This window comes from Malania oleifera, chromosome 9 (assembly GCF_029873635.1).
Source record: "Malania oleifera isolate guangnan ecotype guangnan chromosome 9, ASM2987363v1, whole genome shotgun sequence".
Classification (NCBI taxonomy): domain Eukaryota; kingdom Viridiplantae; phylum Streptophyta; class Magnoliopsida; order Santalales; family Ximeniaceae; genus Malania; species Malania oleifera.
In genome coordinates, this window is record NC_080425.1 from 31,099,097 (window position 1) to 31,112,228 (window position 13,132).

The 13,132-nt window shown below is 34.6% G+C and overlaps 1 protein-coding gene across 7 annotated transcripts in view; it reads left to right on the forward strand.

Moving 5' to 3' along the window:
• The first annotated feature begins 7,134 nt into the window (after positions 1–7,134).
• Positions 7,135–13,132, forward strand: part of LOC131163783 (probable plastid-lipid-associated protein 4, chloroplastic) — an 87,779-nt gene continuing 81,781 nt past the window's right edge. For 3 of the 7 annotated variants that reach the window (XR_009139119.1, XM_058120526.1, XM_058120525.1), the window contains exon 1: positions 7,166–7,568. Coding sequence is in view for 6 of the 7 variants with exons in the window: in XM_058120526.1 (XP_057976509.1) it covers positions 7,254–7,568 (315 nt within the window). In the remaining variant the exon portion in view is untranslated. Of the gene's footprint in view, positions 7,569–13,132 lie in introns of all 7 variants that reach the window. The other 4 variants (XM_058120524.1, XM_058120529.1, XM_058120523.1 and 1 more) reach the window with 3 other exon arrangements.

Genomic DNA, 13,132 nt, shown 5'->3' on the forward strand with positions numbered 1-13,132 from the left:
TATATGGGTTTTCATGTGGGTATAAAATGTCAATCATGTAAATTATGCTTTCTGAACTTAGGGCTGCTTATTTAGCTATGTATATGTGAAAATGAACTGATGAAAGTGAATAATATTTTCAGGATAATTATGTAAGAAATGAAAGGTGCATTTTTAGTATATGAACGTTAAATATTGGATGGATTATTTTATAAGGAATATATATATATATATATATATATATAAATGAATTTCATTGCAAAATTGTCTAGCATGAGTAAACGTAAATTCTATGCAAATATATGTTATATGTACGAGATGCAGATTTTGTAAGAAATGCACTGAGAATGAAAATGCTATAAGGATTATGTTGCTTGTGTTTGATGATGCAACCATGATTACAATGACAGCTAAAAGGAGCTGTGTTAGCAGGCTAGCACATATCTATATAAACTAACTGATGAACAGCTAAAAGGAGTTGTAGTACGAATGAATGAAATGAAATGGAAATGTAAATGAAATGGATATGAAATGTGAAATGTGAACGATGTAAAATGTGAAGGGCCACGTAAAGTGAAATGTTATAAAATGTTAAAACTGAAAACATGAACAGATGTGAATTACTGAAATAACATAAAAAATAATGTATTATGGTATTATTAGTATTTATGCTAGTAGAACAAGTTACGTTTGAGTGGGGCAAACTCTTCACCAGAGAGCTTACTAAGAAAGGCGAGTGCGCTAGTAAGTATCAAATGTAGCGGTAGGCTGTATAACATACTAGGGCAGAGGGAAACTATTTGTATGGGCGGTTGATTTCCTTATTCTTGAGAGCCTTTGCCGGTAAACTTTTTTATGAATTGTGTGAGTATGATATTAATATATCATTTGAGGGCTTACTGAGGAAGGTGAGTGCCCTGGTATGCTTCAGTTGTGACATTTGGGTTGCCTAATGTATCAGAGCAGAGGGGTACTACTTGTATGAGCGGGTAATCACCCTTATCCTTGGGTAGTCTCGTAGGTAAATATTTTGCATGTGTATAAGCCGGTTCAGAAAATGATTTCAGAATTATGTTAATGGTTTACAAATGATATTAATATGTTATTTTAAAATCTCATGTTGGCCACACGTTGTTTTAATATATTGTTTCTTCTTTTATTGAGATGTATCTCACCCGAATACAAACTTATCTTTTTTAGGACCACCATGAGATTGAGCTTAGAGAGCTCGAGTTGGATATAGCATTTTGGGGGTTATAGAAAGAGAAAAAGTAAAAACATTTTGATAACATTTTTAGGATGTGTATGTTTTATCTCTTATGTTTATGTTTTAAGTCTTTTGAGATATGGATGTGAAAACTAAGGTGTTGTCCCAAAAGGGGGGGGGGGTTGAATTGGATTTACAAATTTCTTTTAATTCTTTTTAATGGATTCTTGACTTTTTATTTATTTATCAAACACACAACAAATACTTAAAACAATATCCAATCCACAACCACAATACAAATATTTAAACAATCAAGTAACCAATCAACCAAACCAATCAATTTTTCAATCAACCACAATATCCAAACTAAGATATAAGATTCAGATTTTGTTTTTTTGTAGCCCTATATACATGAAAGTTTGATTCAAGCCCTGTGATGATGACTTTACTTTCTCAAAATAAAGTGCAATATAAAATCCAATACTATTTCCAAAAGTTTAGGCGTTAAATAAACTTTAGTTTAAAGAGTCTTTGGGTGTTTCACCAATCAACGTACTCCCTTACGATTTTCGCAAAGTATGGATCAACCAACATACTCTCTTTCGGTTTCCGCAATCTCAAAAATAAATTAAGCTTAAGTTGATTTAATATCTAATCCACATGGTATATGATTACGGAATTTAAAACATCCACGCAGTTTATATATGCTAAAAGTAAAGAGAGTAAAGGAAAGAAAGTAACACCGGATTTTTATGAGGTTCGGCTTATCCCCAGCCTACATCCTCATCTTGGGCAAACCACCAAAGGATTCACTAAAACCAGTTCCTTTTCGGGCGAAACAACACCGTTACACACTCCTTCAGTAGGCTAGAGCCCGCCTCTCCAAGCGACATCCCCTCACTTGGTCACTCCTTCAATTAGGCTAGAGCAGCACCTCTCTAAGCAATACCCCACGCTTAGCCAATGATCCAAACACCTCGAATTATCCAAGAACTACAAAAGATATGAAGTAAACACTGTGTACAAGAACAGTCTCAAAACAGAATATATTTGTACAAAATTCAGCACTATGTACTTCAACAATTTAAATATCAATATGAAATAGAATTGTAGCTCAAGTGTAGAGATCACCAAGGGTTCTTTAGTGATTTAGAAAACTCAGTATGAGAATCGTAGGTTGATTGTTCAGCAGCAATTCAGATGAATTTCCCCAGCAAGAGTATGGGCACTAGAGAACTTTGAGAGAGATTGAGAGATTGAATGCAAGTTTGCTGTGTAATTGCTTGGGTTTTTAATTTCTTGGGATTAAGGTAGTATTTATAGAATTTTTAAGGTTCGTTTCCTTGTTCCCCAAGTTGCTTGGAGTGTCCACCAAGTTTTTATAACGTTCACATTTGAAAAACTAATTTTTAGAAATTTCCCCTTAAGTTCAAAAATTCAAATTCCTGTAGAGTCAGGTGGCTGGATAAGCGATTGGGTAAGCAATTTTCATAGGGTCAGTCGGCTGGACAGGCAGCTGAGGCCTTTCTGTCTGCTAGAAATAAATTCAATTAATTTTGCAGTCGGCTAGCTTGACCATGTTCAAAATGTCAATCGGTTGAGTAAGGTTAGTTCATTTAGTCAGTCAGTTGGGTAATTTATTTAACCGTTATATTCTTGTCAGTCGGTTGAGTAAACCCAGTGTAATCTAGTTAGTCGGCTGACCAATTTATTTTTCTTATTTTTTATTTTTAGTTTTCAAAATTAGTTTTGGTCAATTGCTATTCTTTATACTTTGTCATTTATTGTGCATTGTATGATTATATTATCTTTTTGCATGCTAACAGTAAAAATTCTTGATCATACTGGACTGTTTGAGTTGATTGTTGTGGATAATTGAATATCTAGAACTCAAACAGGTCATTTTTTATATAGATATTTTCTTGAGAAATGTTCTATTTTCAAACGGCATGTTGCCAAAATTTTTAAAGATTTCCTAAAATCATATCTTGTATATGAATGCCATGTTCCTCTTATTTGCCTATATATACTTCAATATTTATTTATGCCCTTTTTACTGTTGCCAAAAGGGGGCGAAGTAGGCAAGTATTTGTCATCATAAAAAAAGGGGAGATTATTGACCCTATTAGTTATGTCTCGATTTTGATAATGACAAATACTTTGATATTTAATGTCTGTCAAGTTTGTGTGCAGGTGCATAATAACAAGATCATTTGATGGCACGTGAAGATTTAAAGACTGAAAACCCTGAAGACCATTTTCATATTGTAATTCATTTCACAATTATTGGGTTTGTAATATTTAAGTAGGAAAGGTTTGTAATAATCATTACATGACATGCATATAGGAACTATAAAGCTCAAGACCTTAAAGACCGATCGACGCCAGATTTTTCCAGTAGGATAGAAAGACCTTAGGAGCCTAAACAAATGCACAAACAGTCCCCATATCACTTACATAATCAAGGGAATTAATTGAATAAAAAATTGGACTTAATTGGAAATTTTGAGATAGGTCGGACGATCAAACTTGAGGCGCTCAAAATGCCTCGGGCGCCCGAACTGTGGACAAGTCAACATGTTGATTTGGATTCGGGCGACCGAATATATTTGATCGCATCGTCCATGGGCGACCAAATCCCTGACCTGACACCTTTTCACCAATCTAAGCGTCTGAACGATCATGTTCAAAATGGGCTCGAGCGATCGAATTGGCTAGTTCGGTTAACCGAACTTGGAACCGGGCACCCGAACCTACAAACAAATGTTTCTTACTTTTTTTTTCAGGCTACTAAACCTACACTCGGGCTGCTGAACTAGTTTTAAGGATTTTTAAAAATGAGTCTGGTCGGGCGACCGAACCTCGGTTCAGCCATGCGAATCTTGTCAGGTTAAAATATTTTTACTGAAAATTAAATGGGGTAAATGGGGTTAATTTTTCTAAACCTATTTTAAACTTTTTAATTATTACCATTTAGTCCCCAATGGTCAAAAATTTCCCTTACCTATATATACATGTTCATTTGCTTAGATTAGCAAGGATTAGAAATATTAATTAGGGTCAAACTCTCTCAAATTCAAAAAATTTTCTTTAGCCTATAATACTCCCATACACTCCAAAACTTCATTTTCTTTAATCATTCAAGTTTTGTAAGTATATTTAGTGTGCTTATGCATCATTCTAATTTGCTCATACTCTTATTTGCTATATTGATTGTTTGATTTTTGTTGAGAGTCAACTTTAAGTTCTCCCATCAATTTTATTTGATAAATCTTGTGTGGGAAGACTTAGTGGCTTGTGGCTCTTGCATTGTCATTGTATGTTACCTTAACCTATAATTTTTTGTGTGCAAAAATATTTTACAAACTCAAATTTGAATATCTCATTGTGCATTGTTATTGAGAAAATTATTTTGGAGATATTCTAGATTTCAAGTAGTTTGAATCTTTGAAACCCTAAACTAAGATTGAGAGTTTATCATTGCCTAGTTTCAAAGATTAGCTTGTATAAACACTTATGTGCTTGACTTGAGATAATTACTATACTAAGTGTTGATTGCACACATAGGGCACTGAGCTTATAGTTTTTACATACTTGAGGTGCATTGATTATACTATGCTTAGTGGTGCATAATCTGCTTAGTGTAAGAAGCATTTTCTTGTACACAATATTTTAAAACATTTGTTGTATTCCAGGCACGGGCATGAAGAGGGAGACTAGCTCTGTTAAATAGTTTCGGACCGCCTTAGACCTTGTTGAGAAAGTTAGGTGCTTCATCCTGGTAAGGCGTGGTTGTTGAGGTCAACCCCTTGAATGACTTGGTTGTAATCGGTGCCGCTCTACCCGTTAAGTGAGTAGTCGTGGAGTCCTTGTGCTGGTGTGGCCAAGGCAGGGACGTAGGCAGTATTGGCCGAACCTCAATAACATATCGTGTGTATTGTTTACTTTTCCGCACTTTACTTTTACTGCACGTGTATTTATCGATCGCATAGACAGATCCTAGGTTGTGTAATACTACTGTCAAACCGATTGACCTAGGTGATAATTTTTAAATACCCAATTCACTCCCCTCTTGGGAATACACCAAAGCTAACACTAATAGTAAGGAATTTTTGAAACCGTTACTAATATAGTTAAATAAATTATTTTATATTTTTTAAATAAATAAAATTATTAGTGACGGTTTATAAATCGTCACTAATACTAGCTATTTGTACCGTACAATACTATTAGTGACGGTTCATTAACCGTCATTAATACGGTTCATTAACCGTCATTAATAAGAGACTTTTAGTGAAACATTGAAATCGTTACTAATATCTCATGAATCGTCGTTAATATTTTTCCGGGATAGTTTACGCGCGAAAAGTGAATTCCTGCGATGGTTTGCGCGAGAAAACTGGTTTTTAGTGACGGAAGTATTAGTGACGAATTGAATTTTGTCACTAAAAGTACACTATTAGTGACTGTTTTTTAGAATCGTCACTAATACTTCCGTTATTAAAAATCAATTTTCTTCTCGTGTGTAATGCATAGAGTTAAAGCAGGTAGGATTAAAATTGAAAGGAAAGTTTTATAGGACAGCTATAAGACCAGCTATGCTATATGGATCGCAATGTTAGGCGACGAAGAAGCATAATGTCCAAAAAGTAAAAGTTACTGAGATGAGAATGTTTAGATGGATGAGTGGTATAACATTGAAAGATAAATTAAGGAATTGACATATTTGTGGTAAGTTAAGTGTAGCTCCTATAGAAGATAAGATAAGAGAGGGGGGACTTAAATGGTATGGACACTTGCAATGTAAGTCACATAGTGCACTTGTGAAGAAGAGTGACTTAGTTACTGTTGGGGGCAGTAGAAAAGATAGAGGTAGACCTAAAATAACTTGGGAGGAGATAGTGAGTAAGGATTAATATCCTTGAATCTATCAAAAGAAATGATCCATGATTGTATAAATTGGCAAAAAATGATTCATATAACCAACTCTCCTTAGTGGGACCAAGACTTAGTTTTGGTGTTCTTGTTGTTGTATAAAAAGTTTTTTTAGATTAAATTATTCATTTTATATACTTTCAAATTAAAATCAAAATTAAATGATCATATAAATGTAAATATAATTTAAATAAATATATACGTAAATTTCAAATAATAACAATAAAGCCAATTACAAAATACTTTTACTATTTTTCAATTGTTATGTCCAATAAAATTTTTATTATAAAGTAAAATTTGAAAGTAGAACAATTAAGTAAAATAATTATAATAAATTTATTCTTATTATAGTAATTTTTAAATGTGTATTATTTGTAATTTTATTATTTTAATCATATTTTATAATATTATTTGGTTTAAAGATGAAAATAAGTATTTTTTAATTATCTTTTTAATTTATATTAGTTTTATAAATATTAGTCAAACAGGTTGTTGGTTTCTAATTTTTTATTTTTATTTTTTACTTTGATTTTTATTTCTAGTTTTCATTTCTTTAATTTTTGCCACTGTTACTAGACGATCCCTTAAAATTTTTAAAATTTCAAGAATGATCACTAAAATTTTGAAAGAGATTGTATCTTTTTACCAAACCATTGGCTTAATGTTTCCAATTTCGATTCTCATATTTGATAGCAAAGTTAATTTTCTAAAAAAAATTAGAAAATTATTAATGTCTTCGTTAACAAGCTGTTGTTTGTGCTTCATAGTTCTTTATTTTCTAAAATTTTTAAAAAATATATACAAAATAATAAATAATTAAATAATATAAGATTGTTTTGGATAGTTATAGATAATTATAATAATATTTTAGGATAATTATGAGTGGTTATAGGAATAAATTTGATTTAATTATAAGAATATTTTAAGGTTGTGGTGGATAATTAAAGGAGTTGTGAAATAATTATTAAATGTGATATTCTCGATATAGGATTACAGATGATAGATTACATATTAGAGAAAATAAAAAAATACGGGGGAAAGACCGTTAACGAAGACCGCCAAACACATTCTGGATACTGATAACTGGAACTGAAACTACGCCCACACTCACAGTGCTCCCACCGCCACTCTCATGGCCTTATCCTCTGCCTCTACATCTTCGGTCCTCCCTCGCGCTCCACCCTCGGTCCTCACACTCCTCCACCCTCACTCTTCATCTTCAACACTTCCCTTTCTCTTCCCTTTCTCTACCAGTATTACACCGACCGCCCTTGGCCTCTCCACGACCCCTCATTCTTTGAAATGGAGAACCTCGGTCTCTTTCTTCCCCACCTTCTTGGGCAAGCCCAGAGACGCCAATTCCCTCAAGGAGGAGCTCCTTGGCGTCATTGGGCCCCTCGATCGCGGCGCGGATGCGTCTCCTGAGGACCAGCGGACGGTTGATCAGGTTTTATTTTGTTGTTTTCCTTTTTGCTTCGTCTTTGTATTTGAGTGGCTTCGTTTTTGTGGTTTTGGTTTTGTTTTGAAGGTAGGAGAATTACTGTTGTTGTTGAAGTCTATTATGTGGAGATTGAAATGCTTTTTGTTTTTCGTTTTTTAAAAAAATTCTATTTCAAATCCGGCGATAAAGAAAGTTGGAGGGTTCATTGCTTCTAGGGATGTCTAATTTGATGATTATTTTACAGTTTTTTGAGAAAGCATCCCGGCTGAAAATTAATTTTTCTAACCTTGTATTTGGGAGCATGGATTTGGGTTTGGGTGGATTTGGACAAATTTTAATATAATTTTATATTACATGTTATCCAATTTTAATATAAATTAAAATCCAAGACCTTTCCAAATATAGGGTAAGATTGATTTGTGGTTCTTTGTATTAGGGTGGACCCTTTTGTTAAGCTAGCTGATTGTGCTATTTTGACTTAGTCTATAACCTTTTTAAGTGCTCCCCTAGGTGGTAATTCCAATGCTAACTCTTTGGGGGACCCTGTTTTTGAGTGTGTCTAGGAGATTGGAAGGGTGGAAAGGAGCATTTTCACTTTAGAGAGTCGTGTTACTTTTATCCATGCTTGTGTGTCCTTCATTCCTTTGTATCATCCTTCTATTTCTAGAAAATTCTTGTGAGATTGGCATGGAGGCTTGAGAAACTAATGAGGTATTTCTTGTTGTTGAGCTGGAGAGAGGGTAGTGGAGATCTTGTAAGTTGGGAGACTGTGTAGGTCTAAAAAGGATGGAGGTTTGGTTCTTTGTAATTTGATGCCCAAAAAGATTTCTTTTGTGGGGAATGGTTATGAAACTTATGATTTTCTTTAGAACCTAATTCTATTCACAATAAATTTGGTCTACTACAAAACCTGAGATGCTAAAGTGGGAGTTAATAGTACTTATTTGAGTACTTGGAAGTTTGTGTCTCAGAAGTTATGATTATTTCCTTCCTAAAGTCAAGTATATGGTGGGCAATAGGGAGCATATTTGTTTTGGGAGAATTGATGGGTGGGGGAGATGCCTTTGACTATTACATTTGCTTGTCTTTTTTGGTTATCTAATCTTCATGATACCCCTATTTCTGCTTTTCTTCTTTTGCAAGAGGATGGGCACTCTTGGAGCTTCCATTTTGGGAGAAATAAGAGGGAGATTAATGAGTTGGTTCTTTTGACTGGTTTGCTCAACTCTTTTCATGTTTATTTAGGGCGTGATAAAAGAATTTGGAGCTTAGATCCTTCTAGGGAATTCTCTTGTAGATTTTCTTTCCCCTACTTAACTTGTGTCTCTATGGCGATTCCTTTTGCATTGTGTTCTTCGATTTGGAAAGCTAAGCTCCCTAAAAAATAAAATATTTTATATGGATTGTGATACTTGAAAGAAACAACACCAATGATTTGCTTTAGAACATCAACAACAACAAACCAAGCCTTAAGTCCCATTAGGTGGAGTTGGCTACATGAATCCTTTTCCACCAATTTACGCGATCATGGACAATTTTCTCTAAAAAATTAAGGGCTATTAAATCCTTACTCACTATCTCATTTCAAGTTATTTTAGGCCTACCCCTACCCCTTCTATTTCCCCTCATAATAACTAGATTACTACTCTTCACTAGCGCACCTTGGCCTATGTTGCTGATGCTCAGACCATCTGAATCGTCCCTCCCTTATCTTATCTTTTATAGGAGCTATGCCTAACTTACCATGAATATGTTAATTCCTAGTTTATCTTTTAATGTTATACCAATCATCCACCTTAGCATTCTTATCTTAGAAACTTTTACTTTTTGGGTACGTTCTTTCTTAGTTGCCCAACATTCTAATACATACAACATAGCTGGTCTTACAACTGTCTTATGGAACTTCCCTTTTAATTTTAAGAGTATTCTACGATCATATAACACTTGAAGCACTTCTCCATTTTTCCCGACTTGCTTTAACTCTATGCATCATGTCTTCAATTTCTTTTTCAACTTGCATAACAGATCCATCATATCGAAATCTACTAGTGTTATTGATTTCTTGACCTTCAAGTTTATTCTTTTCTCCGCTATTCCTCCTATTATGATTGGAACTACATTTCATATATTGTGTCTTATTTCTACTTATCCTAAAACCTTTAGATTCTAAAGCTTATCTCCTTAATTCTAACTTAGATTCTACTCTACCCCTAGTTTCATCAACCAAGACAATATCATATGCAAACAACTTAATCTATGGAACCTCATTTTGGATACTCCTTTTAAGTTCATCCATCATTGGAGCAAAAGGATGAGGGCTAAAAGTAGATCCTTGATATACACCTATTGTGATTGGAAACTCTATGGCCTCCACCTATAGTCTTAATGTTTGTCATTATTACATTTACATATCCTTATTGACATTAGTATACCGACTACGTACACCTTTTTTTTTTTCTCTAAAACCCACCATAGAATGTTGCTAGGTACCTTATCGTATGCTTTCTCTAAGTTAATAAAAACCATATGCAAGTCCCTCTTCTTTTCGTTAAATTTTTCCATTAATCTTCTTAAAAGATATATAGCTTCAGTAGAAAACTAACGAATGCCTTTTTTGTATTATGTTGTGTGTAATGTCATTACATGCACTGCTTTTATACATAAAGTCAGGTGCCTATAAATAGAAAGAAATCAACTCACACTCTATACAATTAATTTTAGGAAATTATAGCTAATAAGGCAAGTCTAATGTAGGACACACTAATTATGATTCTCAGCACACTCTATATTTAGAGTTGCCAAGAATGGTAGCTTTCCATATGCGGCAGATCTTCAACACTCCCCCTCAAGCTGATGAATAGATGTTAATTATTCCAAGCTTATCCACCTGAGCTTCATAAGTTTTCCTGTCTAACCTTTTAGTAAACAAATCCACCGCTTGTTGAGCTATAGGGGTATATGACATACACACTTCTCTAGACTCAATTTCTCTCTAATGAAGTGTTTATCAATCTCAATATGTTTAGTTCATTCATGTAGTATCAGATTGTGAGCTAATGAGATTGCTGACTTGTTGTCATAGTAGAGCTTCATGGTTCCATTGATGTTCATTCACAGAACTTCACAGGTCCTTCGTGATTAGTTTAATCCATAATATCTCATCTAATCCTTTAGCTAGGGCTCGAAATTATGCTTCTGTACTGGATCTAGCAACAACATTTTGCTTCTTATTCTTCCATGTAACTAAGTTTCTTGCCATATACACACAGTATCTTGTAGTGGATCTTCTATCATCCAGACATCCTGCTCAATCTGAGGTTGTATAGACTTCTACATTCAGTGTATCATGTTTTTTGTATAGGATGTCCTTCCATGGGCATGACTTTAGATAACTTAGGATTCGATTCACAACTTTCATATGTTCTTTACCAGTACACTGCATGAACCTACTCACATAACTTACAGCAAAAGCAAAATTATGTCTAGTATGTGATAGGTAAATTAATCTACCAACTAACCACTGATATCTTCCCTTATCAACTGCTTCACCCGTTTCATTCACTCTTAGCTTGGAATTTGCTTCAATTGGAGTTCCTGCTGGTCTACTTCTTTCCATCCCAACCTCTTTTAATAGATTAAGGACATATTTCCTTTGGGTGATAAAAATACCCCGTTTAGATTTGGCAACTTTTAATCCCAGAAAACATTTTAGATTTCCGAGGTCTTTGATCTCTAATTCTCGGGCCATCCTTAGTTTCAGACTCTCTATTTCTTCTTTATCATTTCCTGTAACAATAATATCATTTACATACACAATCTGGACAACAATCTTGTAACCTGTAGAGTGTTTGATGAATAAAGTATGATCACCTTGACGCTGCCTATAACTCATTCCTTTCATGAACCTTGTAAATCTCCCAAACCATGTTCTAGGTGACTGCTTTAGTCCATACAAGGATTTCTGATGGTGACACACTTTCCCCTTTACATCTTCTCCTGTTAGCCCTGGTGGAATTTCCATGTAGATCTCTTCCTCAAGTTCTCCATGAAGAAATGCATTCTTAACATCATACTAATTCAGTTCCCAATCTAGATTTGCTGCTAGAGACTGTAAGATTCAAACAGTATTAATCTTAAGTTCTTAACCATTGGAGAAAAATTTTCAAAGTAATCAACACTTGGACTTTGAGTATATCCTTTAGCTACTAGGCATGCTTTGAACCTTTCAACACTTCCATTTGGTTTATACGTTACTGCAAATACCTATCTGCAACCAACTGCCGTTTTTCCTCTTGGTAGTGGGCACAACTTCCCCGTCTGATTCTTTTCTAACGCTCCCAACTCTTCAAATACTGTTTTCCACCAATTTTCATGTTGAAGCACCTCTATGACATTCTTTGGAATGGAAAGACTTGTTAGGCTGGTAGTGAAAGCTTTAAACATTGGTCCAAGCCTATGATAGGATACATAATTTGACAGTGGTCGAACCCCCTTCCTAATAGCAATAGGCATATCAAGTTCACTGTGTAAATCTAAAGCTGAGTTTGTACCTTCAGATATACTTTCCTCTATTGCATCCAAGGGATCTTGTGGGGAATGAATGGGTTCAGTTGTGCCTGGTTCTTTGTCTGGTATCGGTAGTGTCGCCCTCCTTCTTTGGTATGTCAAAAAATCTGCTGTTTTTGACAATTTAGAAGAGTTAGTTTGCTGTAGGCTATTTGTGGGTTTAGGTTTAGGTTCAGGTTGCGAAGTGTCTGATGGGAGGATGTCTCTAGGTGCTTGTACAAGTTGTAGGAGATCAAACCGCATGTTAGGGTGGTCAAGCTGTTCAGTGATTGTTTCATATTCTTGCATGCCAGTAGGCATAGCAATTGCCATAGAGACTTGATCTAGACCTTGATTAGGACTCCAGAACTGCTCGGGATTGACCCTATTCTCCCCCTGCTGAGTAGTAGGGAGGTAAAATGGAACCAACTCTTGGAAAGTGATATCTCTATTAAAGCTTACGAGTCTGTGGACAATAACACCTTCCCCTTTGTGAAACATCAAGTACCCAATTAAAATACACTTTGTTGCATGAGGTTTTAACTTACTAATATTTCCTGACACATTCTAAACAAAGGCAACACACCCGAAAAAATGTAGTCGGAGATCAGAATAGAATTTAACTGTGGGGTAAATAGCTTTGAGTTTGTCCAGTGGAGATTTGAAGTCTAAAACTCTAGAAGGTATCTTTTTTATAAGAAAGGTAGCAGCTAAGAGCACATCACCCCTAAAATGCTTAGGAACATTATGATTAAAGAGCTGAACGTGACATCTAAAAGATGCTGGTTTTTTATTTTTGCTAGAACATTTTGAGGAGAGGTGTGTGCACACGACATATGGTGAATAATGCATTTTTCGGTAAAGAATGTTTTGAAGTCATTATTGACATATTCTCTACCTTTGTCACTAAGTATTCTAATTTTTGTTTCAAAGAGATTTTGGATCATGTTGTAAAAAATAACAAACAGTGAAAAAACCTCAGATTTGTCACGCATTAGATACACCCACATATGTCTAGTGTGCTC